The 27637-nt window shown below is 55.4% G+C and overlaps 1 protein-coding gene across 1 annotated transcript; it reads right to left on the bottom strand.

Moving 5' to 3' along the window:
* Positions 1 to 582: 582 nt before the first annotated feature.
* Positions 583 to 27637, bottom strand: SYT7 (synaptotagmin 7; the record flags this gene model as incomplete). The annotated part of the gene is made up of 13 exons (XM_062576273.1): positions 583 to 4287; positions 7761 to 7960; positions 8131 to 8245; positions 8877 to 9046; positions 9634 to 9904; positions 11249 to 11387; positions 14836 to 14961; positions 17779 to 18147; positions 21669 to 21884; positions 22467 to 22598; positions 24484 to 24563; positions 25665 to 25768; positions 27598 to 27637. Coding segments are annotated over 13 exons (2067 nt in total), but the record flags the coding sequence as incomplete, so codon positions are not given.

A 27637-nucleotide genomic window follows, 5' to 3' on the forward strand; every position in this document is an offset into this window, starting at 1 on the left:
GGTGCCAGGGATACCACTGCTCTTATTAAACCCTCATTAAAAGGCTTCATTAGCACGCCCAACCACACAGTGTTGGATGGATGCTGTGGGTGACTCCTGGGTTTTCAGCAGGCATGCTGAGCTGGGAGTTTCAGCCATTTCAGCATGGGGCACCCAGCAATGCTGAGTAATGGGGCTTCCTCAACTTCCACCTCCCTGAGGGCCCTTCTTTCTGCTCACTAACTCTGGACTCTGCTTCACCCACTTAACATTGAGCCTGATCTTTCCCTAGACTTGAAGAGCCCTGTTCAGTACTGGGGGATGCTCAGTGTTGAGGAGTGCTCGCTGCTAGGGGATGCTCACTGGTGGGGGGTGCTCAATGCTGGGGGATACTTGCTGCTGGGAGGAACTTGATGCCAGGGAGAACTAAGTACTGGGGAATGCTTGGTGCTGAAGGATGCTCCATGCAGGGGGGATGCTTGGCCACCTGCAGGTGACACAGTGAACCGCCTCCCCACCCTGGCCAACCCCTGCTATGGTCGCAGCAGTTGGGGGACCCTAGCAGCCAGTCCCCAACCCCAGAGACGAGGCACACTGGCAGATGCTGACTCCTTTATTACTGAGAACAGGGGCTGCCTCCAGAAAATGAGGGTCCCCACTCCCCAAAAATAGGATCCTGCAAAGAAACACCCCCTACTTCTGCTCTGGCCAGGCCAGTGATGGGCTGAGTTAATCTTCTGCCCTTCAGTTTTGGCCCCACAATTGCCCTGTGAATGTGGGTGTTTTCTCTCTTTTTTATTATAAAATATGTCAGGCTGCATGTCTGACATGTTATATAAGCCAACTCAGCAGAAACGAGGTGGCAGCTGATGCCAGCTGGGCTGCCCCCCTTCACTCTGACCACCCACTCTCCACAGTTCAATCTGGGATTTTGTCTTTCCCTGTGTTTTTTTCTGTTTTTTCCCATGTTTTGTACATCAGTTGGACGTTACCGTCACACGAAGATCAATACCTAAACAAGATACAGCTAAGATCTCTAGAGGTTAAAAATGAACACACAACTCCTGGGAAGCCAGCCGTAGAAAAGAAATGGTTCCTGGAGCAATGGGGTGCCCAAGGGTGCTGCAGCAGGGGGATCCCAGGTGCCAGGGGCTCTGCTGTCCTTGGTGCATCCTGTGGTGGGAGCATGGATTCAGGTCAGCTCCAACTGAGGCCAACCCCATGCCCAGTGGGACCCAGGGACCCAGGGATGCTCCAGTGTGGCCCAGCACTGTAGTTTGGTGCATGAGCCTGGCACTGGCTTCCATGCCTGCCCAGCCACTGGCCCCTTCCCCAGCATCGTAAGTCTCTTCTTTTAGGTTAAAAAAGAGAGAATATACTAAAAATACAAATGTCCCTAAAAGCATTATTATTACTGTAGCAGCGGTATTATTACTTCTCTCCAGGTTGTCCAAGACTGTCTAAAGAAGGACTTCTGTTGCAGCCAAGCCCTCCCTGGCTGTCCAAACAGTCCTTGGGACAGTTGCAGTGCCAGCAGGTTGTCCAGCCTTGTCCGCTCACTTCCTGCCAGCCCCAGTCAGGAGCCAGTGCTGAGTGATGCCCAGGTTTGCCCCAGCTCTTTGCAAGGGGTACTTTGGTGGTCCTTGGAGATGTCTGTGGGCTGGCCAAGGGCTGCTGGGGCAGGATACATAAATAAAAAGTGCTGTCACCCTGCCCAGGTTTGTTCACAAGGGCACAAATGGGTCTCCAAAACAGCTGCTCTGCTCCCACTTTGGGGCAGATTTGATGCAGCATCTCCCTGCCTGCCGGGTCAACAAAAAATAAACCCTGCCCAGCTGCTCCTGAGGCAATGGGAAACGGTGCAGCAGAGTCTCAGTCATCCAAAGCCCCTGGCCCATTAGCCCCAAAGAGAGCTGTTGTGATGCTTGTAAAAACGCACCTGTTGCAAAGAGCACTAGGTGCTGTACATGGGCTAGAAAACACTGGAACGCAGGGATAACATCAACAAGATAAAAGACTCTGATGCTCTAAAAAAACGGGCTTACGACTGTACACAGCCTGTCCGGCACACTGTCTGGGCAGGCTGGTGAGAGCAGTGGTCCTTGCATTGCGCTGAGGGCGTCCCTGACCTGGGCTGGTTGGAAGCACAGCCCAGCTCAGGTGCACATGGCTTGCTCCACGCTGTGGGATACCCCGTGACTGGCTGCATGGTGTAGCTTGCCAGGGCCTCAGCAGAGCTGCATCCACTGCCTGGTGACCTCCCCAGCACCACTGGATGGGCAGGGAGCTGGCATTCCATGGCATCGGGGTGCTTGCTGCTGCTGGCGAGGCCCAGGAAAGCAGGAAGACTAGTGATGAGAGAGCACCAGCCAGTAAGAACCTGGCTTCCTTGGAGACACAGCCAGCTTTGGGCTTACTCCGGGTGTCCCAGTGTCTGCAAGGGCTCAGAGATGCCATGACCTGAGACTGCTGCTGAGGCCATAGCACCCTTGCCTGCCTCTCGCTTCCCCGCCTCTGGCTGCCCCTGGAGATGGCTTAGCTGATGCCCTCCACAATGAGCCTCCACCCTCAAGGCCAGGTGCTAGCAGGTGCCCTTTGCCAGCTGCATCTGGTCTCAAGGAGCTTGGCTGAAGTGTATAGGGTTCTCCGTGTCACCCTGACCAGGCTTCACGGGAACATGAGTGCTCATCAGCATCTGCAGCCTCTGTCAGCAACATCCTTCTTCCCTGGTGCCAATCCTGGTGAAGCAATGGACCGTCATGAGGGAAAACAAGATGCAGAGATGTCATCTGCTGGGAATGGCAATGGGTCCGGAAGGTCATGTGTCACATCCAGCACTGCTGTGGTCCTGATGGACCTGCTCCACCACCAGCCAGCCTCCCACATGGGAGTCAGGATGACCCTAGCCCCAAGTCCCTGGTGGGTAGTCATAGCTGACCCTGTCAGTCCATGAGTGGGGTGCTGAGGAGGACCAACTAGCTACCCCAGCATCACCAGCCCTGCAGGATCAGCCTGATGCAGGGCAGCCCCATCCATCACTTTCCAGGGCCTATCCCAAGTGCTATGCTAGCTCCCATGGCCAGTCTGACCCCATCTTGAGGAGAAGCCGCTGCCCTGGCATCCATCATTCAGTCACTCCAGGGTTCCGGCACATGAATCTGTGTGGGAGCTGAACTGGAGGTGGGGAGAGTCCAGCCTGGGGGTTAGCACTGTGGGGACGGGATGTGGGTAATGGTTCTTGAGCCATCCCCTTCTTCCAACAGCTTTCAGCACTGAGACCCCAGCACAGTGCCCCTCTGGCACCCTGCGCAGGGGATGCTCTGGGAGCCAGCCTCTGCCAGAGTGCTGCTGCTTGCCTCAGAGTTCAGCCCTTGCCCAGCTTGGCTGGAAAGGTGCCCAGGGTGGGGATAATGAAAGACTGCTATCTCGCTGCCTCTGGTGAGGCCTCAGGGGGTGCAGGATGTAGCAGGTATCCTTGGGGCTTGCATGGGTGCTGTGGGTCCCTGGGCTGAGGCCAGCCATGGCTTGCTTCCTACTGCTGGCTGGGCAAGTACAGGCTTATTGAAGTCACACTCTCACCGAGCCCAAAGAAAGAAGTAAAGCAACAATCTCAACTGAGGGAAATAACTAAATGAGCCTGCTTTGGCTAACGCACCGTGTGTCATGGCTTCCAATTCCAGGAGCCACCGCAGGGCCAGGGCATGGCACCTAGGGTTGCTGGCCCTTCTGGGGACTGCCTGGCTTGACCTGTCAGGCTGTGGGGACCTGGGAGAACAGGGAGAGGCAGGGCAGGGGGAGACCACTGTTGCCGTCACCCCTGGGGGCAGGACACAGGCTCCAACTGCCCTGCTCGGGTGATGCCAGCAGCTCGGAGAGGTTTTATGGAGTGGGAAGGGGCTGAGGCCAGGGGGTGACCCCTCTCATGCAGGGAGGGACCATGGGGGCACAGGAGGTCTGGCAGGAGGCCAGTGGCTGGAAGCACTTGGAGAAGTCCTGCATGGTTGTGGGGACAGGGGCACCACTCCTTCTTGTACTAGGTCCCCAAGCACTGTGTTGTCACAGCTGCTGTGGTCCTGGGCACCTCTGGCCCCCCCTCTGATCACAGGGCCATCATGTCCCACTGGTACCTCGGCTCCTCGCCCGCGCTGGGAGCCCCGCAGAGCTGTGAGCCAGGGGACCAGCCGGTGCTCAGGTTCCAGCACCTCAGGCCTTTAGCTGGTGCCACTGTGCCACTGCCTGCCGTGGGCGGGCGATCATGTCCTTCCAGTGCTTCACCTCACCAGGGCCACTCTTCCAGGATAGGTAGATCTGCAGGGGAGGGAAACACACAGCCCGTGGGACCGGCGCACTCAGTCCCCTGAGACTGCCTCATCCCTCCCCATGCTACTCCCAAAGCAGTGCCCTGAGCTGCTCCCAAAGCGTCTCTTAGGGCTGAGCGAGGGCCAGCTTGGGACTATTCATGGCTTTGCAGCCATCCATACACCTTGGCCACTGGCCTTTACGTAGCACCTCTTGCCTCCACATTTTGCACTCAGCTGTTTTGCCCTTCTGCCCCTGCAGCAGCACTCTCTGCTTTGCTCCTTCTGTCAGACCCTGCCCCTTTTGCAGACAGCTTCATCCATCACCTTGCAGCCCTCCCAGACTGTGGTGGCCATTGGCATCTGAATTAGCTATCAGGTGCAGCCAGTGTGAGCCGTTCCATGCAGGGTAGGTTATTTTTACCCATCGATTTTCCATATGGCGATGCAGCAAATGTGTGGTCAACCTTCTCCACAGCTGACAGCCAAGACGTGTGTCACTGAGGTGGCTAAAGGAGCTTGTAGCTGCTGCGCTGGCTAAGGGGATTGCGGTACCTGATCTGAGCTTGCACAATACTGGTAATTTTTCAATTGAAAGTTATTAGTCTGTTGCCAGCCATGATGCCACATCCAGGCCCATGAAGGGCACTATCCTCTCCTTCTTGCTTGCCGCACTCAGCCATTCTCATTTGCTCCACTGCTGTAACACTGCCCGTGGGGTTAATGCAAAGCCAAGGCATTCCAGACACTGTCCGTCTGTCCTCACAGCCACAATGTGATGCTCGCTTGGCGCTAGAAATACCTTCTGGTGATGGGTGCTTGGGCTGGTTCAGCCTTATGGTGTCCCCTCAGCAATGTCCCTGCTGGGGCTGTGCACACGGCAGAGCTGGGACCTCTGGTCCTCTGCTGTGCACTTGCCTCATCTGTGCCAAAATGCTCCAGCTGCCTCCTCCCAGATTTAATTCAATGTACACGTTTGCTTTATTACGACGTTGCATTTGGGAATAACTGACTCTCTGTGGTGAGCAGTAATAATGGAGATTACTGCACTCGTTTATCATTGTTATCATAATGAGTGGAGAGCTGTACAGATTTAATTTAAATCAAATTGGGAGTGGATTAATTTTTCTGTTGTTGTTGTTACTGGGACACACTGTGTAATCCCATCACTGCTGAGAATGAGGCCCTTGCTGGGATCCATGGGGCTGAGATGTGGTCCAGCATTGGCACACATACCACCTTGGTGCCCTGGCCACAGCTTTCTGCTTGCTGGATACTGCAACCACAAGGCTCTGCTGTCACCTACTGGAAGCATCGGGCTTGTGGGGAGCTCTGTCACCCCAACAGGACAGGCCTGCAGCAACCAGCCCTGCAAGTGCATTACTACCACATGCAAGCACTTAGGTCCCTGCACGCCCAATGCATAGCCCCACATCTGGGGATGGTGCTGCCACAGCAGGGGTCTCTGTCACTCCATCTAGAGTCACAGCGCAAAGGAGCAACATGGGGCTTTGATTTTTGCTTGGCTATAAAGAGATTGTCATTAGATTCAAGTTCACCCTGGAGTAGGTTGTGCCATAGAGCAGTGTGAAGTGTGCCGTGGGAAGGCTGAGCAGAGGGAGGTGTGTGGCACCTCTGGCATCATTTCCAGACAGAATCTGAAGCACAAGAAGAGTGCAACACCAGCCCTGGATCCTGGTGGGTTTGCTTTGGCCAGGCCACGCTGGGTGCACCACTGGCCCTCATGTGCTGGGGCCACTATGAGATGTGCAGCCCTTTCAGATGGGCATGCAGCCCCTCACCTGGCTCATGCTGCTGCTAAGAAATGGAGGGGCTGAAGTCTGCTGCCAGCTTATCACACTTAGCTCATTTTTGCCAGCTGGGCTGATGAACTGTTACTTGTGCTGGCTAGCACCATGGCCTGTCTCCACCAGGATTTGAACCAGCCGTAGTCTGGCCATGAATAGCAACTAACTCTCACTGGTGAGCTGGTTGGAGACCTCAGCTTCACTTCTGATGAATGAATTCTCATTCCAGACACTACAGCTGGTGGTGATAGTTTCAGAAGAGTCTCAGTCTGGGCCAGACATGAAAGAGAAGGTCCAACCATGAAGGAATTCATATGGGCTGCATTTTCCTCCTTAGCTTGCCTTCTCCAAAGAGGTGGGAGGGGGACAGAGCACAGCAGTGGGGACCCTAATGCCTCCCAGGCTTGGGGTTGCTATCTGCAGCCTTGGTCCTTCACATCAGTCTTCCTTCAGAGCACCAACATGACAATTCCTGCTGCTTCCCATCTGACTGAGAAACAACTGCTCTGGAGTTCACCAAGGAGTGAGAGCTCCTCTCTCAGACAGATCCTAACTGCTGCCAAAATCCAAAGCAACTCCTAATCTGGCACTCAGGACTGAAATCCTGGAGTGGTGGCCACAAGGAAGGTGGAAGAACACCTAGACTAGCGTGAGGTGTGCTTTAAATCCCCATCCAGACAACAAGCAGGATGAGTGTGGGGAAAGGCCATGCAGGAATAGTTCCGGGAAGACACAGGAACTCTCCGCTGCCTTTTTTCTTCCTCTTGGCAGATGCACTCCAGACCACACTGCCTCACTCAAGTGATGCTGAGTCCACAAAGACAGCACCAGTTGTATCCAACAGAGCTGTGGCACTCTTCAAGTCAACATACGGTCTTGGATGTTCCCCAGATGTTTCTGCCCTTGAAAGGATACGTATTGTCTAGGGGCTTGGACTTCTACACTTAGCTGAAGGTGCCTGGCATTGTCTCTGGATCTGTGGGATTTCTCTGCAGCCTCCAGGAGGACTGCAGTGTGCTGAATCCTGCTGTTCATGTACTCTCTGGTTGGAGACCACATGGTGAATGGCCAGTGTGGTGCTGAGCATGTCTGGGTGGAGAGAGTTTGAGAAAAAGATGTTTGGCACATTGGGTCATTAAAACTGTGGTGTTGCACCTGGATCAGACCTCCCATCTCAGCACATGCTGGTGGCACTGTGATGCCTGTGTTCATTGGCAGTGGCAGGTCCAGCTGAGGGCCACTGCCCATGACTAACCTCTGTGGTGTGTGCTCTGGAGCAGGGCAGAGGCGTGGGGCCTGTGCCCATGATGTGCACCTGTGGTGCCCTGGCAGAGGAAGAAATTGGGTGCCTGTGGCCTGAGTCAGGGGAGAGGAGGTTCTGTAGCCAGCAGCAATGCTACCATGGACCTGTATTGTACTTGGTGTCTGCAGGGAGGGCAGTGGGCCTCCCTCTGGTTTGTACTAACAACCCTGTTGCAACCAACTATCATGTTTCAAAGCCCATTCCCTGTGCCCCCAATGTGGGAAACTGGGTGGCAGCCAGATGCAGTCTCTCCTACCTTCCTGGTGACTTGCTTCGATGGCAGCTGAGTTGTGAGCTCCTTCCTCCCCACCATGGCACCCTCAACTGTGCCCCCACCCTGTGTGCAGGAGAACGAGCACTGGCAGGACCTACCTTGCCAATGACATCATTTCGGCTCAGCCTGTCCTTATCCATGACAGTGATGACGATGGTTGTCTCACGCAGCCGCTCTGTGGGGATGTCGAAGACGAAGGACTCATTGAAGACAGGGTTGAGACACCGCTTCATGACTACTGTCTTCTTCTTCTCCACCCGCTTGTCCTTGTACATCAGCCACACCTTCACATAGGGGTCTGGGGGGACAGCACACTGCTCTTAGGCCCCTAGCTAGGCCCTTCATTGACTCCTGCAATGTGCAGGTGAGCAGGACAGTATCCCTTTCCACCCAGGAAACTTCGCAGTAGTGACTGCCTGAACCAGCAGGACACTGACCATGCCAAGAGACAGGGACTGGTGTTCATACCTGATGTCCCCCCAATGTCCATGGCTTTGAGGTTCCGCGCTTTGATGATATTCACAACAATGGAGTTGGCAGAGGGGTTGTAGCACAGGGACAAAAGCAGCTCTCCTCGACTTCCCTGTGAGATGGAGAGGCCATTAGGGCACAGATCAGCACCTGGACAGGCTATTCGGGATATTTAAATGCTTTCTTTAATTTCCAGATAGAAAATGGCAAGTGATTTGGGAAGAAAAGCACAAGTCAAACCTTAAAAGGTTTGACCTTAAAAGTCAAACCTTTTCCTTCAATAAAAAGCAAAACAGAAGCTTTCTTTGTTCTGATAACAAGCAGATGACACAGGCAGGACAACAAACACAAGGTGACAGCATGTGCTCCAGCTCTTGTTTCTACAGAATGAAGTCATCCGAGCTCATGTGGATTTGCTCCCTCAGAGCTGCCTTTTGCAGGAGTTCCTGGCAGCTAACAGCATGTCAGGCAACTCAGCTCACCAGTGAACCATTCCTGGACTGGTGAGGACTTTGGGGACTGGGGATCTGGCTGGAGCACTCCCACCTGGGAACCCCATAGGGCCATATTCACCAGCACCCATCCCTGATGCAGCCCAAAGACCTGACTCTGCCGGGTTAGTACAGTGACCTGGTGTATTCCTTCTTCAAGGACTGCACCCGAGAACAGTGGGGTTGGGATCATAGGTAACTCCTGCCACATTCTTGGCCTGGGAGGCTGTGGTGAACAAGCAAGGGCCTTACGCTGCCGTCGCTGCAGGGCTTCAGGTCCTTCCAGAAGGTCTGCATCTGGGTGAGGTCCACTTTGTTGAGGGGGATGGACACCTCCCCTATGGGGTCATTACGGCTGAAGCGGTCATAGTCCAGGACCTGGAGGTACAGCACTCGCTGCACCACCTTCTCATAGGGGAAACCTGCACCGGAGATGGAGGCAGAGGAGATGAGGAGGGAACTTGCCAAGGGGCTGGAGAGCAAACCCAGCCAAAATGAGCAGCATACACATGTGCTGGTGCCCACAGGGCAGTCCAGTATCTTTCTGCCTTGCCTGTGCTGAGGGGGGGAAATGTTGCTGTCTGATAGTGGATGAAGAATAGACTATGGCCCTGGGCATTCATCCTGTTTTGGAGAAGCTACATGGCTTCAAGCCATTGCTGTCGCTCTTCACAAGTAAGTCAGTCATGTACTTCCACAGGTGTCTGCATGGCCCCAGGCATGTATCAGGCCCTACCTGGACTGGGAAGGAGCCTCCTCTCCAGCCCTGGCTGGACACAGAGCAAACACCTTCAGTGACAGCTCAGCCTCTGTGGCTTTGCAAGCTCTGCTCATTGCCAGTGACCACCACACTGACAGCTCAGGCTAAGTCAGTCTTGCCCAGATCACCTTGTTCCTGGTGAGCTCTCCTGCCAGGGTGTGTGGTGCAAGCTGGCTGCGGGTACCTTGGGAAGGTCTGCCTCAGCCCATGAGGACAAGCCCAGTCCAGCCCAATCCAGCCTGCCCTTACCTTCGAAGAGGAAGGTCTCGTTCCAGTGTGGATTCAGGTTCTTCCGCTTCACCTTGGTCTCCAACTTGTGCTTCTTATCTGGGAGCAGGTAGATCTTAACAAAGGGGTCACTAGTGCCACTGAAGTCTTTGGCTGGCAGCTCCTGGGCCTTCATGATCTTGACAGTGAGAGTAGACTCCTGAAAGTTGTAGCCAACGCTGAACTGGATGCGGCCCAGGTTCTCCCGGCTGGAGCTGTCATGTCCTTCATCATCCTCAGAGCCTGGGGAGAGCTGTGGCATGGAGTGAATGGGCTGTGAGCACAGGGCTGTGAGCGCAGATGTGGCCTCTCCACCAGCAAACTGTGCCATGGCAGAGGGCTGTGCTACCCCTACCACGAGACACTCAGCATCATGCCTCCCTTTGTGCTCCATGGAAGAAACAAGCCTATCCCAACCTACTCTGGAGTGACCTCTGGAGTGATCAACTGCTGCTGGAAACCCATGGCAGGGCTGGCAGCTCTCCTGCTGACAGTGGGGGCCAGCATCTTGTGGTGCTGCCCCCAGCCCTCCTGACCACCTCTGTTGCAGAGATGTGAACGCGACCCCTCAGCAGAGCCATCAGCCTCCACCACCCCTCCTGCTGCCTCTGGTCCTCCTCTTGGTGCCTGCAGGCAGCAGCCACATCTTCACCACACCACTGCCAGCAGACATGAGGCCCTGAGCCCTTTGCTCTGTTTAGACAAACAATTAATCTCCAGATCCATGGCCTCAGGCACTCACAGCTGTCTGGGGAGCTGTCAGACAGCATCAGCTTCTCCCTGCCTCCCTGCTGCAGGCATCTCCTTAGATGACTCCTGGCTCTGCTCCATGCATTCACTTCCCGGGGAATGGGAGCACCAATTAGCCAAATTCCTGCTGACAGCCTGTCTGTCCAATCTCCTGAACCAGCTCCCTTGTGCCGACCTAGGGGGCGATGGGCTGCGTCAACTCACTGGGGCCTCAGTTGACCCAGGGACATATTGACCACAGCACCTGGGTGAAAAGGGGGCCTGGGGGCTCAGCAGAGCAGGGCTCAGATGTGCTGAGCCTCTCATGGGAGAGGGTGAGAGCAAGCAGGAGCCAAGGAGAGTGGTGAGATATCCAGACTTGTGCACAGAGAAGGAGAGCTCAAACCATCCCAGCACTAACTCACAGCAGGGATGGGGTCTAGGAGGCACCAACCCACAGAGCACAGGTGCCCAGAACATGCTCACAATTTGCCCCAATGGCACTGCCATTCTAGACCATTGCATCAAACCAACCACGATGGTGTGGGGAGCTGGAGCAACCCAGAACATCTTGGCAATGACCTGCCGTAAAGCAAAACAGCCTGCTCCCTATGCCATGCTGAGCCATGGCCCAGAAAGGCTTAGGGATGACCGAGGATGAAGCCAAGACCCTGTGAGGAGCTGCCCGCACCTCATTAGAGCAGTGTCAGCCCAAAATATCTCCAAAACAAATCAGGAAGGAAGCAAGCAGCAGGAATGTCCTGCTCCTCAGGACAGCCAGACCAGTTGGTGGAATGGCATGGGTGTGTGCGGCATGGGTGGTATGGCTGCTCTAAGGCCAGGAGCAAGGTCTCCAGCTGTCACTCACCATGAGCATCTCGCTGGTCAGTGAGTTGACGAGATCTGAGACAGAGGAGCGTGGCTCAGTCTTCCGGTCAGACTCATCATGCTGCTGGGTCTGCCCAGGCACTGGGGCTGTGTTTGCTGCCTTTCCACCAGCTGGTAACCTGGAGAAAGAGATACAGCACCTTAGAGAGAGGCTGAGTGCAGTGAGCAAGACAGTGAGGGTCTCCAAGCCCTGCAAAGGCTTTGGCTTGGACTGACCCTGCCAAGAGCTCAGAGCATCCTTTGTACCTCCGAGAAGCCTCTCCACCTTTGGCCTTCAGACTGCATCTCCCCAGCCTCTGCCATGCACTTTGCTGACAGGTAGGGCTGAGTGCCCATCTGCCAGTCTGGGTGTGCATAGCATCCAGGGCATGCTGACTGGGAGCTGTGACGGCACCCAACAGCAGGTCCAACACAACCCCGAACCAACCAGCTGGCTCACAGCAGAACTGCAACAGCTTGCAAACCTCCATGCCAGCACAGCAAGTCCAGTGCAATCTGTAACCACATCCACTTCCCGCTACCTCACCATCTGGCAGCTGCAGCGCCCTTGGTGGTGCCGTACTGCAGCTGCAGGGCCATGCTACTCTCTCAGGCGATGTTGCGGAAAGGCACAGGGCTACACTGTGGCTGCATCCACCTGCCTGTCTCTGACCCTCGGGTGCTGCTTGCCACAGTGGCAGCTCAATGCATGACTAAAAAAAACCTTCCCCACTTCCTTTCTTGCTCCATCAGCCCAGGGCCATCTCTTCTTCCCTGCACATTTCAGCCCCCAGCATCACTCAGCGCTCCACTGCTGGAGCTGGGTTTCAGGGCTGGCAGAGGCAGTTGGTGCCATCCTGACTGTTTCTCTAGCTCGCAGCCCTACGTAGAGGGGATGGGGGCCCAGCAGCTCTGGCATTGCAGAAGGACTGTGTGCAATGTGCTGGGAGGAGGAAGTAGCCCCATGGGGAGAGGGGCAGAGAGTGACGGGACATGTGCTGGCCCTCATGACAGTGGCAATGGGGATGGGCAGGCACACAGTGGGGTTGTGCTGCCACAAGGTGTGAAGATAACGGAACAATGGGACACAGAGGATCACGCCGGAAGAGAGAGGGGCAGCACACGCACACCTGGACAGCCCTCACTGGCTCCTGTGGCAGAGGCAGATCCAAACTCACCCCAGAAAGAAGGACACATTATGCACGCAGATACAGCTGGCATGCACACATCCACCCACACATGCACAGATGCAGGAGAGATGTCCACACTCACAAGTGCACTCGTTCCAGTACTTAGACAGCTGTAAGTCGACATTTCCACACACATCAAGACACCGTGATAAGTCAATGGACAGGCGCATCAACAGAATTCAAGTGCCTCAACCCACGGCATGGCAGAGCAATGCAGATGCACTGCTGGTGCAACACAGACACCATGCTGAGCATTGAGTACTGCCTCAGAATAACATGAGTGCACATGGATCCAGACACACGCAGAGACTCCTACAGCGAGCTCAAGACACGCAAAATTCCTGCAGCCATGTGCATGATGGACACACACACATGCTAATGGAGAAGTACCAAAAACCTCAGTGTAATGGGGATGGCAACACACGCAGAGCCCCTGAGGTGCACACACAGAGGTAACCCACACAGCAAAACGCTCGCAGGAGCAGCAGCAATGCCCACACATGCATGCACATGTGCACACACACACCCTCCAAGTGCATGCACGCATGTGGCTTGCCCGCACAGGCGGTATGGTGCACAGAGATAAAGGAGGAGATCGAGCTAGCTGGAGAGGCAAAGTCAGGTTAGAAACAGGGTGAGAACAAATGCAGAGGAGACGGTGGCCAGCGACGGGGACCTCTCGGTGATTTGTCTGTGAAGCGGCCTGGGAAATGGAGCGCATCAGCTGAGGTCACAGGACAGTGAGAGAGAGCATGAGAAAGAGAGTGCAAGAGAGGCGGCGCTGCATCTTCCACCACAGGACCACCAGCCCACTGCCTGTGGGAAGGGAAGGGGGGAAAGAGAGGATCAGGGTAGACAGAGAGAGGTTAGTTGATGGAGGACAGACAGAATAAGGTTTGTGGCTGAAGCCACCAGGGCCAGGCTGCAAGGAAGAAGCAGAGATGTGGGAACAAAGGAGACGTTTCACAGCAGAATAGCACACAGTGACCAGGAGCGCCAGGCAGTGAGGTGAGAGTGCAGAGGATGCTGCAACCAGCTTCGTGTCCTCGGAGCCCAGCTCACCCCTCCGTCACCGGCTTAATCTCACCTGCGTCCTGCTGGGCCAGAGGGGAACAGGGACCAGGGAGGGAGATGAAGGCATGAGGACAAGCTTCAGCTGAGGAAGGTGGGAGAGAACACTGAACTGCTGACGGTCTACATGGGATTGGGCCTTTCAAAACAGATACTGGGGCTGGCAGAGGAGCAGAGGGGAAGGGAAACAGGGTCTGGCTGCAGCCCTCAGCTGCCACCATCCAGCTCCGGAGTGCTGAGGAGGTGCTGGGTGCCTGGACACAGGCGCTGGGAAGACCCAGCCATGCTGGCACATGGGGCTGTGCTCTGTGGGCTCCCCGTGCTCCTGGCAGGAACAGGCTGTGCAATGTGACACTGGGGAGGGAAGTGCTAAAATATGGAGTGAAACACAACCCGAACAAGGTAAAAATAGTCAGTGGGTGAGAATGGTCCCACTTCGTTAACACACCAATCACGTGGGGAGCCAGCGCTTGCCTGCTTCACACCTCCTCCCTGCTTGAGAGGGGATTAACACCCACTCCCCATGGCTCAGGACTCCTTGGCTCCTGACAGCATTTCACAGCAGTGGCTGCTCTGGACTCCCCAGGCTCTGCCATTGGCACTGGCCTCTCTGCTGCCCCAGGAGAAGTTCCTGGCTGCATGTCATGGCAGCGGCTGGAGCAGCCTGGAGGCTTGCAGCATCCCCAGGCAAGGGTCCAAGCCATGGAGTTTGGTGGCTGCCCACCACCCCTAGGCAGACAAGCAGCTGCCATGGAGACCTGGCTCCACAGCAGGTGATGGCAGGCAGCCTCTGCCAGGTTCCAGGTTTCAGCAGTGCAACACCTGGGAGCAATACACCACTGACCCTCGAGGTCAGAGGATGCTGTCTCTGCAAACATGGCAACTTCAGGAGGTTCTCCTGCAAGACCAACCAGCCCATGGCTAGGTTGTTCCTTCTCCCAGGCCAGGGATCTCCTGTCCTACTCCCTCCCTCCATGCTGCCCCCAGGCATGCATCCCACCAGTATGCACACAGCGCAGGGTGAGATGGAGGTGGATGAGGATAGGGAAGGGAAGAAGGGTAGTCAGGGAGGGAGAAGGAGAGGGTTGGGGTCTACTCAGCATAGCAACTCCAGAGGGATGAGCTCCTCCCCCTTGTGGGCACCAGCGGGTTGAGAGGGGAACTGCCAGCGTCTGCAAACGTCACTGTGCGGTGCCTGGGCTGCCTGATGTGCCACCCTCTGCTGCTCCAACCTTCACGCTCCATGAGGCCAGCCTCCTCCTCCTCCAACCCTGGGTGAGGCCCTCGTCGCCTCCTCCTGCAGGACTGCCCTCTTCCTTACTCATACCTCTTGTCCCCCTGAGCGTTCGGCTGGTTCGGCTCTGTCCCAGTGGGCTGCAGGTCAGGGATATTGGCAAAGTCATCTTGCTCTGAGAGTCCCAAAACCAGGGATAGCACAACCATCCGGCCTTCCCTGCCCAGGCAGTCCCGCACACAGGGAGAAGGAAGCAAAACAGGAGAGAAAGAGAGAGAGAGAGGAACAAAATATCAAACAGGGAAGCTGGAGAAGAAACAGCACCGAAGCCTCACCGCAGAGAGTGAAAGGGAGAATGTGTGAGAGGCATCAGGGCTTCAGAGGCTAGGTTGGGAGAAAGGCTGAAGGTTCCCAGGAGGGAGCGTTATGGGTCCAGGCCAGCCACAATCCTTCCTCTGTTCCTGAGGCAGGAAGTGCAGAGTGCTCCCTGGGCTACTCAAGCTGCCTGTTGCACCAAAGACCAGGCTGCTGGGCATGGTGTCAGCTCCAGTCAGAGGCTGGTACCTGCTGCTGGACGGAGGTCTGACCCCAAAGGGCTCTTTGACTTTGACTGGCAGACAGACAGGGCTGCATGCCCAGAAGCTGCTGGCCCCAGCCCAGTGGGACAGTGAGCTCCTGCAGTGTTTTGTAATATCATGTGGTTGTGGCCACCCCTCTCCCCTGCCCACAGAGTCCACAGTGGGAGGCAAGTCCCAGCTGGGACCCAGGCAGGTGCTGCTCCTTAGAAAGGTTGCACACCATGTTCCTTGGGACAGGCAAGGGACAGGCAAGGCTTTGCTGCATGGCACCCAGAAGCATCAGAGATCCCTCAACCCAGCGTGCTTTGGAGGGCTCAGAGGCACCAGTATAGTGAGACTAGAAAAATTCCTGGTGGAGATGGCTACCAGCAGCAAGTAAAGCTCAGGAAGAGAGACCATCCTCCCAGCTCTAGAGGGAAGCAAAGCTGAGTATATCAGGGACGGTCACCTCCCAGATGCTCTCCCTTCTCCTTCAAGCATCCTTGCTGCCTGCCAGTAGAGACCAAATGCAAGACCCTCTAGTAAAGGGATTGCTTTGGTGGTGTAAAAAGTGCTGGGGATGTGTTTGAGCCCCTTCCTCCCACGGATGGGGCAATGCTCAAGGCACCTGGCTCCCTCCTCATTCCTGGAGCATGTATTTTCACCCTCTGGAGGCTCTGGGACACCATCTTCCCTTCGAGAAGGGCCTCGTTGATTATGTCACCCAGTTAGCACAGCCTCCCCTGGCTTATGGCTGCATTTGCTTTGCGGCACAGGGGAGCAAGGCAGGATGGTAAACAGAATAAAGAGAAAAAGCAAAGTTAATAGCAGTTGGAAAGCAGTGGTGGTAAATAGCAATGATTCCTCCATGGGGAAGCAGTGCAATTGCTCAGCATATCCCTGCTCTGTGGATACTCCCCCTCGTTGCCAATTAAGGCTGGAACCAGTGATGATACTGGGCAAACAGAGAGGAATATGACCCTCAGGATGGCTAATGAGATTCATCTATAAATCAGGAAGGCATCAAACAGAGCTTTCTATGAATGTCTCTCAGGGAGAGGCCAGGAGGCAGAGACTCCACAGTGACATGTATGTGGAGGAGAAGAGGGGGTGTGAACAGTCCCAGAACGGACTGGGATTAACCATGCATCAGCTAACAATAAGGAAGGTGGCTATGGGGGTTAGTAAGACTGGCAGAATGGCTTGCATCTTCTGGGTGAATACACCAGAGGAGCCGGTGTGGGATAATTTGGGCTGGGAGGTTAAATAATTTTACCAGAGCTGCCCTGGGGAGCAGAGTGGGTAACCAAACGCACATCTCCTAGGTCCTCATCTTTCTGACTCAACCTTGCTGCTAAAGGAACTGTGTGGACTGACATGAGGATGGGAGCTGGCCTGCTGCCCCTCACCCCTGCAAGAAGTGTAACCATGACGTGGGGCATCTCTGTTCCTGGGGAGTGAATGGAGGCTGGTGGCAATGGGTGAGGACAACAGGGAGGGTAGGGAGTGGAGGACATAGTCTGTGAAGGAGTGACAGTATCATGTGCTGAGATATGATGACAGCAAAGGACTCAGATTAGTCCTCAGCATCTGCGATTTAAAAGCCACCATTGTTAGGAGATATATTTAAGACAGATTAAAGATCACACACATCAAGCAGCTCCAACAAAGCTGCATTTGCAGATCACAGCACAGGCAGACCAGAGGCTGATAGGCAGCAATATTGGGGCTGAACAGTCACCTTGGTGTGAGGAGTACCATCAGCAAAGCTGCTTTCCCCTCTTGCTCAGGGGGCATTGCTTCCACAGCCCTGGGAACACACCCCTGATGGCAGCTCCACAAGCTGGAAAATTCCTCCCTGGTGCAACATCTCACCACCCACAGACAATGCTGTGGGAAGAGCACCTAGCGATGGCCTGGATTCTTGGGCATGCAACCTGAACACCCTACCAGGCTGCAATTCAGCCCATTTTCACATTATCATGGCAGTCAAGGAGCCTGAGGACAGACCTCAGCCTCCCTGTGTTTTACACGGGACAAGGCAAGACCTTTCCCACTTTGCCCATGGGGTGAGGACTCTACATCCCATCCCTCAGCCTAGGAGACACATCTGACCTCACCACAGACCAAAAGGGACCCCAGGAGCAGCAAGTCCCTTCTAAAAGGCAGCTGTGCTGGTCAGCAACATGGCAGGGGACTCGCAATGAAGCCCCCCCATGCACAGCAAACATGGCCCGGCTAACTCTGAGAGCATATGAAACATCTCCCCAGCCACCAATGGTGGGGGGAGACCCATCCCTCTGCCTGTCCTCAGCTACTTGAGAGGTGATGGTGTTGGAGGGGGCCTGGGTCCTCCCATGGCTGCACTCCTGAGGGCCACATGCAGCATGGCACAGTGCGGAGCATTGCTGCTAGCCGGGATAGTGACCTGCAGGAGGAGGGGAGAGTAAAGGACACAGAAACAAGAGAGAAGACTTACAGAAAAGACTTCATGTCCAAGCCTCGGTTCCGAATTTGCCCCACCACATGGTCCCAGCTGCCAGGATTGGAGCGGCTCCGGCCACCTGCTGTCCGATGCTTGGAGCCAGCAGCGATGCCTTGGCGTGCCTGGCCACTGCGGTAGCCCCGGGGGTTGCTGGTGCTGGAGCCAGAGCTGCTGTGGGCCTGGAGGTGGCCCAGGCTCTGGCTGGTGGTGGGCTGGTTGTGGTTGGCCCGCTGATGCTGGCTGAGGGGCTGTTGCAGACTTTGCTGGCGTATAAGCGTGCGGGGCCTCTGGCATTTGGGGTCGCCTGCTGAGGTGGGGATATACTCAAGGGTAGTGGCTGTGGACAAGGTGGAGTCCTCGAAACTTAGGGAAAGGAAGGGCAAAGGAGAGGAGAGAAAGGAGAAGAAGGTGAAGGGGCAAAATTGGAGGAAGGAAAAGAAGAGCATTAGAGAGAAGATGCCCCAGCGCAGGGAGCAGTCTGGCAGGGGCCAGCAGATGCAGCGACCAGTCTCTCTGGCTCTTGGCCCTGTCGTGGCCTCTCCAGAAGCAGGAGGCTCTTGCACCATGGCTATCTCACCCATCTGCCCTGCTTGCACCTCCTGAGCGCCATCTGATCCTGGTGGGCTGGGACTCTGGCACCGCTGCGCCTGTCCGCCTTGGCGCCCTCCCATTCCAGCAGCTGATGCGCATCTGGTGCCTTCCCAGCATGCCGGCTGACCTCGTTTGAGAGCTACTGAGGCTGCTGCATGAAGGCGAATCCCTCTGTGGCCACGCGACTCCCATTCACATGCTGCCAGCCAACCCACCCTCCTGTTCCTCCCACCCTCAGCGTCCAGCCCTCCACCACCATGCATCAGGTCTCCGCCTTCCTGGCCCACTGGGGACTGAGACAGGGTGGGAGGCTGGCAGGCCTGTGTAGGATGGGGCCTTCCCACAGGTCCTGGTGCAAGAGGGCCAAGCCTTGTGGCTCCTTAGCTGCAGCAGGCTAGACTGCCACAGCACGCAGGGTCTACCTAGGGGCCAAGCCAGGTCCCGCGCACCAAGATGCTGCCCACAAGCAGGGGGACGGACCTCTTTTTGCAGCAGCAAGGGTGGTGACAGGGACTCAGCCCTGGCCATAGTGGTCTTCCAGCCCTGCTGCGAGCATGGAGAAACCCATGGGCCCAAGCCAGAGGCCCAGATGGGCTTCACCTGGGCAGCAGGAAGGGCACGTGCAAAGAGCAGGAGAGGCTGCAGCCACAGTGGGGGGGAGCGGTGGTGCTGACAGCTAGCCATGCTGCTAGCCCCAGGGCACACGCAAGACAGGCCCATGCAGCCAGGCACGAGTGCCCCTGGGAAAGTGCTCAGTATGGCCCTTCAACAAGGTGCGGGCCAGCTCCTGGAGGGAGCAGCCAGCCATGCGTCACCCCATCAACTCATGCAGCCAGCAAGCAGGAGAAAGTCGCTTGCCACAGCCCACAAAGCTCATGGCTAATCACAGAGCCAGACATATGACATGTAGCTCATATGTGCAGCCAAAGCTCAGCATGCAGGCTTGTATCCAGCTGGCATGTGGCACTACTACTTAAACCCAACCAAGTGTGCAATGTGGTCCCTGCAGGTGTCTGGAGGCGGCCTGCGATAAAATGCATTGCCAGGTGCCTGCTGGGCAAAGCCACACTGTGTGAAGCTGGCCATGTGTGCAGATGTGGTCTGGCACTGTTGGGAAGCTCTTCCAGCAACCATCTGGGCCATGCAACCCAGGGAGGTCCAGCCCAGCTGCTGTGTCCAAGGCTCTCAGGAGTCTCTGCATATGAAGACAGCCAGGTAGCTGTGACCCTGGAGCCATAGACCCTCCTGAGATCACCATCCCTGCCCAGCACGGGGGGAATCGCCTTCACTAACAGTAGCCTACTTTCTTTCTGCTGCCGCTGGGGCCAGGCTGGGGCAATGATTGAAACCAAATGTGACAAACAGCAGGGAGAGAGAGAGGAAGAAGAAGAAAAAAAGAAGGGTGAAAGAAAAGCAAAAAAAAAAAAAAAAAAAAAAAAAAAAAAAAAAAAAGAGCAAGAATGAGAGTGAAAAGGGAGGGAAGTTCAGAGGAGCAGAGAGCCCTCCCGCTTCATGGACCTGGGCCTGGCCTAGCTCTAGAGCTGGGATCCCAAAGCAGAAGACAACTGCATTGCCCAGGTGCTGTGCCTCCCCTGCCTTCCTCTCTGCCTGCCATCGACTTTGTTTCAGTTTTTTATCAACTCCTAAATTAGTTCATTTTACAACCTCTCAGTCACAGGAAACTAAATCTGGCTCCACTTGGCCCAGAGCCAGCTGGAGACACAAGCTCCTGGCAGCAGGCTGTGCCACATGGGAGCTGGGCCAGTGCCCAGGGTGCCTGGCCTGGATCCCACCCTGTCTTGGGTGCCTGGCACCTGGCCACTGTGCCACGAGCTACCACATCATAGCTCTGCGCAAATGTGCAGGGAGGACTATTGCAGACCTGCTCACCTGGCACTGATCTAGATCAGGTCATGAGGCATGGAAATGAACACCAGAGAAGCCTGAAAGCCACAGAAATTGAGCCTAAAGTAGATCCTAAGGGCAAAAAATGCTGCGAGGCAGGAGGCTTTGAGGGCAATTTCCCCGATCCCCTTAACTCTGCTCTCCAGCCCCTCCAAAACACCAGGCACGTGACGGGGGCCAGCTGGGCTGCGGAAGCTGAGCACAGCATGTCAATTCTGTCTGTCTGTCTGTCTGGCTCTTGGCAGCAATTAGTTACAAGTTCAGAGCAGAGAGCGCCTTTTCCGATTTGGATGCCTTTGCACTTGCTGGGGTCCTGAAATCACATGCCACAGCCCAGGAGATTTCAACCTGGCTTGTCACAGCAAGTGGAGGTGCAGAAATGCTTTGAGTTTCCCATATGCTGATGTCTGCACAGCATCTGCGGACTGCCTTTTCTTAGCTACACTTCCCACAGCCTGCAGAAGCAGCACAGACCCCCCAGTGGAGGGTAGGGAGATGTTCTGTTTTGACACAAAGCCTCAGTGCAAGTCTTCCTTCTCTTCCTCATGCTCTCCCCTTGCTCACGCACACCTCCCACCCACTGTGTTAGAACACACGAGCAAGACCAAGCTGAAAAGGGGAAGTGGGAGGGCCAGGCTGCACTTCTAGGGGATCCATGATAGGACCCCATACACATGTAAGCTAGGGAAGGTGGGCCTGGCAAGCTTTATCTGACAAGCTCCTGCCTTTCACACTGTTTTTTTCCTCTAATAGCACAGTTGGAACAAGACCGATGTGAGAAGTACTTCAGATTTTACCTTGACATTTCTGTAGGAAGTGCTTTAGTGATGGCGCTTTGCTGCAGCGGCACACGACGATGCACTGCCCTTTCCAAAGAACTGCCTTGCTGGATCCCTAGATAAGGCACCCAAGCACACTTGCTATTCAGGGAATTATAGGACAACATGGTATTTGAATTAACTACCGAGTCTGCCGCGACTCAACACAGGAAATCCGAGTGGAGATCAGGAATGTGGGACCAAGCCTGCAGCTCTGGCAGATAAATTAATTCCACTTAACTCAGCAGAGTGATGCTGATTTTGCCAAGCTGAGGATCTCATCTGAAATCTCTACCCAGCCTGCTTGATCTACTGCAGAAATGGCAAAAGCTTCATGTCCTCCCTAAATCTCATAAACCTCAGGCTTTTCCCCAAATCTTCCCTAGGGAATCGGAGCAGCCAGTGAGGCACCCAGAGGAGCCTGTGGGATGCCATGGAGGGGTTGAGCCCTTGCAGGCTGCTCTCCTTCCTCCGTTACTATTGCCCCGGTCCTGTGAGTTCTCCTGGCCTGTAGTGGCCATGGTGGTGGCCATGGCAGGGGCCCTGCTAGGGCTGCATTTGCTCACTCACTTGGAGAGGCTGAGCTTCCCTGCGGCCAAGTGGCTCTGCACTGTGTGCCAGCGGCCTCGGCCCGCCTTTCCCACGCCAGGCTCGCTGTGGGCAGAGATGCTGCTCTTCATGCCGTCCTCGCTGAGGCGCTGCTTCTCGCCGGGGCGGCTGTCCCTCTCAGCTGCCAGCCCTGCCGCAGCCGATGCTGTCAGCTTGGCCCCTGACAACAGAGAGCCACTGGGCCGGGCCACCGGGCCGGATGCCCAAGACAGACATGGAGGGAGTGGTGGGGGGAGGGGAGGAGAGAGCCAGAGCAGGAGGTGGATGGACAGACGGACGGACGAGAAACGGATAGAGAGAGAGAGAGAGAGAGAGAGAGAGAGAGAGAGACATCAGCACTGCAAAAAGTGGCGGCCCTGGCATGGTGGCACCTTGGCCCTATGGGGAGGTTGTGATGGTGGTAAAACCATAAAAAAAGAAAAAAAAAATCAAAATAATAAAGGTACGGGAAGGAAGGGACGTAAATAAAAGGTTCTTTTCATCCCAGACTGGACAAGCGGTGGAGAGAGCTGCTTAGAAGTGCCAGCGAGAGAAAAGCCATGTTAGTGAGTTGACTGGTGCTGCGGGGAGGGTGCTGGAGGCAGGGGGCCCAACATACAACCCCGGCCCTGTGGCACCCAGAGTGGGCTGGAGAGGTTGCTCGTCCCTGTGGGCACTGCCCCATGGTGAGGGTGCAGGGGGTGGCCAGGAGCAGGGAAGGTTAATGGGGCTGCTCATATACTCACGAGGCGCAACTGGAGCAGGCAAAGAGAGACTCACTTGAGGGAAAGCCGTGGATCACCATACGGGGCGTAGGGTGAAATGTTTAGGATAAATTCCTTGGGAGGGTAGGAGCTCCATTTCTGCTGCACTGTGTTGTCATTGTTATTCCAAAAGTCTCTGTCTAGATCACTACGGTGGTGGCCGGAGATGAAGGGAGAAAGAAAAGGGAAATACAAGAGAAAGAACCTGAATGCCTGTGAGGAGAGGAAGGAGTGAGTGTCTGGCAGCCCTCCTCCCGCCAGGTCACCGAGCTGAGTCCTCCTGCAAAGAGAAGTGGCAGCGCCCAGCATCCCCAGGCACATTCACATACGTGTGCACAGCCCTTGGACACACACACACACACACACACACACACACACACATGTGGGCACACAAACACACATGGAGAGGAACAGAGCAGGGAGGGTTCTAGGGAGCCAGCATCTCTGCCAGCTGGGAAGGAGAGAAGGATGTAGCACAGGTTGGAGACTGCAGCTAATCCCCATCCCTGCTCCTGGGGCTATCTGCCTCCCTCGCTGGTGCTGGAGTGGGATGCAAACAGCCCAGCAGGACCTGATATGGTGGTCCGGCTGGTATCGGGGTTGCTGGGATCTCCAGGGTGCCTTTGGGAATGCATCAGGTCAGGCGTGCTCCTGTCACCTCTTTGAGAGCTGTGTCCAGCAGGATTCCTGGGGTCAGCGTCTACCACCAGGCATCTGAGCAACAATTTGAGACAGGAGGCGATGCAGGAGGAGGCACAGCATCCACACAGCATGGTCTACCACCAGGACCCCTTCTTAGGGAGCCAAGTTGGTCCCTCTAGGTGCAGGGCTGTTTCCTACCGGATCCAGCATCCACAGGCAGGACTGCTTCCACCCTGCTCCTCCCAGCAGGCTCTGAGGCTTGCAGGAGGCTGCTCCAGATGTGCCACTCCTTTTGTCCTGCCCTGTGTGCGGCCCACATATTACCATCCCAGGGCCCAGATGTGCCACTGCCCTTCTGGTGCCTGTTCTGATGCAGGCATTAGCGCTCCTGCCTTGGGCCAAAGGTGCACTGTGGCCCCTCCCACTCCGAACAGGCTCCTTGATGTCATGGAGAGACCAGGGGGAAGCCTGATCTCCATCCATGTCGCCTCCCGACTTCAGCATCCCTGCATCCAACCTGGTGCCCCCGGGAGCAAACAAAACGTGGGCTTCAAAGCCAAGCCTGTGGCAAGCAACTCAGGGACTTCAAAGGCCATTGACAGGCTGTGTGCATGCGCTTAGCCCTCACTCGGGCCCTCCTATGGCTCCAGCATTATGGAACACCACATAGAGCCTCTTGGAGTGCCGAGAGCTACATGTGCCATTGTCTTGTCCCTCTGGCGGCCACCTGCCTGCCCGCAGGCATGCAGCCCAGTACAGAAGGGACATGTCACACAACAGGGCACGTGAGAGGAAAAGCTAGTACTGTGGGTTTACATCCCATCTCTACCCTGCTGGCATTATTGCCTGCCCCCTTCCCATCTCCACTGTGGCATGTGGTCCCAGGGATAGCTCTCAGCTCATCCAGAGGATGAAACAGGCCCTGCCTGGAGGCATCCCTGCAGCTCCATCCCAGCAGCCCTGGAGCTTAGCACACCAGCTGGATACTGGAGAGAGCAGTGATATCCTGGCTTGGTGTTGGACCAAGCAGGAGCTCCCTAGAGCACTCCTACTGCTGGAGTGGAGAGAACCCAGGGACACCTCCACCCTGGTGAAGGGGATGGCAAGAATGCCAGGGGACAGGCTAAGCTATGGTAAGGGGCGCATTAGCCCTCCCAGGCTTTTGAGAGCCCAGAGCAAAGAGGATGGTCACATAGGTCCCCAAGGAGAGACCTTCCGGCTACCTGAAGGGAGAGAGTGCCCACACTGGAGACCTGGAGACTTGGAGTACGTTAGCAAACATCCTGTGCAAGCAGGACACCAATAGGTGCTTGCAGTGGGCACATGGCATGTGCAAAGGGGGAAGGCAGCCACAGCCCCTATCCCCCTCCCCGCCTTGGCCTGGCACCTACTTGATGGTTTTCTTTTCACTGCGGCCTCGACTGGAGTCTGGTGTACCCACAGTCTCCAGGGACGTCTTGTAACGCTTACCCTGTGGGGAGAGGAGACGCGCAGTCATGGCCAGAGCTGTGCCAGGAGCAACCCAGCCCTCTGAGAGTGGCCAGTCCAGTCCCACAGCCTGGAGGTGGAGGGCACCTGACTGGTAATGGTGCTGGCTTTCCAGAGACTTTGTGACTACACCTCATGCCCTCAATCTGCAGGAAAGTTTGGCGCTGACCTAGATTTTGCCCTTGCCCTTGCAGCCTCCAATTTGTCACTTGCTGCTGCATCTGCTGCTTAGCAGCCAGGCTGCACCCTGCTGGGTAGGTTGGGAAAACTCTGGGCACATCTTTCCTGGGCCCTTAGGAAGGGGGAAGGGCATCAGGAAAGCGTCTTCGGACAGCACTCCTCTACGAATTGGAGAACAGATGTAGGGCATGTACCCCACATGGTTTCAGGGGCAGGGGAAGAACACTGTCCTCCATACACAGCCACCTCCTGGGCTACCCCAACACCAGCTCAACAGGCAAGGAGCATACAATTTTAGGATAAATTGAGCCTGCATTAATTGAGTTCACCTTCCTGCACCCCCCCCCAAAAAAAAAAAAAAAAAAAAAAAAAAAACAGGAGAATTGCTATACAGTAATGAAGCTGGCACTTGCTCCTAAACGGCACCTGCAATCAAGGCACTTGGTGGTGATTTCCAACAGCAGGTTAAACATGCTACTCCATTCCAGGGCAGGCAAGAGCTCAATTAATCCCAATTAGCAAACAATTAGGAGCAGAGGCTGCTCCTCTGTGCAGGTGCAGGGAGGCCCCGCTAGGAGGGGAACAGGGCTGGTGGCACAGGACAGTATGCGGGTAGGCTTTCTTGGCCACAGTGCAAACTGCTTGGGAAAAGGAATTTTCCCTTCCTTTTTCCTTCTCCTTCCCTCCTGCCTCTTCAACTTCTCTGAGGAGGGGCATCTGGGGGCAGCGCTTGCTTCTGCTGCTTAATTAACACACTTTAGTGAACCAATTCCTGGACAGTTGTGTATGGGGAGTGGATGAATTGAATATTCTAGGGCAGGAGGCACGGCAGGATGCAGGGCCCCCCATTTCTGCTCCCCGTGGGGAATGCTTCTGTCCAATCCCGTCCCACAGAGACACTCACCAATTTACGTTGGCACCACTGGCAGATCCCACAAAGGACAATGGTGACGCTAAGGCTGATGGTGATGATGGCAGAGACGAGGATGACGTCGCTGGAGGGAGCCCCTGTGGTGAGAGCAGAGCAGAGTTGCCGTTGAGCACAGGGACAGCAAGGGTGGCCAGGCATAGGATCCGACAGCACCTTGCACATAGCACCCAGCACTGACCCCACAGCACCCAGAGAATGCAAGCCATCCTCCCGCTGCTACTGTATCCCACATCCCCATACTCCATGCTGGAAGTTCTGGGAGTCCCCCTGGCTCTGCTGCAGTAGGGGCACCCCACTACTGTGGGGCTTTGTGGAGACTCGGCTGCTAACACAACATGAGGTGCCCCAGCCCAGTCCATGCCCACTCCAACCACAGCCATCTCTGCCTTAAGAACTCTGGTTTTGGGTTAGCTAAAACCATGTAAATTCACTCTGAATGACAGCACAGGTTGAGTGGTGGTGGGACTCAGGCATTGGGATCCCCTGCTCTTCCCGAAAGTGCATGGTAGCACTGTGTCCCCATTCATGGGTCTGGAGCAAGAGTAGGTCCCTCCACTATTCAGAGCGTCTCTGGCATCACATGGGAAAGGCTGTTGGGCTGGAAAACCCCTGGGGCCAAAGGCAGACTGCTTCTACCCAAACCACTCCCCACCTCTCAGCTCCAGAAACAACCCAAAACCCTGTGCCATTGGCACCCTACTCTCTTTGGGACCCTCACAGCCCATGCCATGTCCTGGCACGTGGCTTGGCTCGCCAGGCTGTCCCTCACACCACTACCCATGGCAGCGAGTAATGCGGCTGGAGCGAACCTGCCCACGACTGTATAAATATTAAACAATAATCATTAATAATTAATTCACTGGCAGACCTTGTTATTGTAATGAAATTTGCTGGTGGCACAGATGCTGGGATGAGTCAGAGCAGCCCAGGTGCCCAGAGCTGGGGTGTGAAGAGGTCCCTGGGCTGGCAGTGTCCATTGCAGGCATAGGAACTGGTGATGGGCACATTGGGGCAGCCTGTGGGTAATTTAGCAGAGACTGGCCGCGCATGCCCTGCTCCTATGTCTTTGGTGCCCCAGCCCAACATCCAAGAGCCCCACTCATTGTAGGTGCCTCTTTAGGGATGAGATCCAGGGACATGTCTGAGAATCACCCTCCTTTGGCTGTAGACCTGAGCATCCAGGGCCTGAGCTCTTCACCCAGCCTCTGGGTAAGGGCAAGATCAAAGCAGACATTCCAGCCCATTTGCGGCCTCTTCCTCCTTCACAGAATCACAGAATGGTTGAGGTTGGAAGGGACCTTTAAAAACCATCTAGTCCAACCCTCCTTCTCAAGCAGGGTTACCTAGAGCATGTTTCTCAGGACCATGTCCACATGACTTTTGAATATCTCCAAGGAGGGAAACTCCACAGCCTCTCTGGGCAGCCTGTTCCAGTGCTCAGTCATCCTCATAGGAAAGACTTTTCTTTGCTTGAGGAGGATTGGGTTAGAGAACTTTTAGGCAAACTTGACATTCACAAATCCGTGGGCCCTGATGAGATGCAGCCATGGTACTGAGGGAGCTGGCAGATGTTGTTGCCAGGCCACTCTCCATCATCTTTGAAAAGTCATGGAGAACGAGAGAGGTGCCTGAAGACTGGAAGAAAGCCAATATCACTCCAGTCTTCACAAAGGGCAAGAAGGAGGACCCAGGCAACTACAGACCGGTCAGCCTCACCTCCATCCCTGGAAAGGTGATGGAACAGATTGTTCTGGATGTCACCTCCAGGCATATGGAGGAAAAGAAGGTGATCAGGAGTAGTAAGCATGGATTCACCAAGGGGAAATCATGCTTAACCAATCTGATAGCCTTCTGTGATGGCATGACTGACTGGGTAGATGAGGGGAGAGCAGTGGACGTAGTGTACCTTGATTCCAGCAAGGCTTTTGACACTGTCTCCCATAACA

Source organism: Rhea pennata, chromosome 5, assembly GCF_028389875.1.
Source record: "Rhea pennata isolate bPtePen1 chromosome 5, bPtePen1.pri, whole genome shotgun sequence".
NCBI lineage: Eukaryota > Metazoa > Chordata > Aves > Rheiformes > Rheidae > Rhea > Rhea pennata.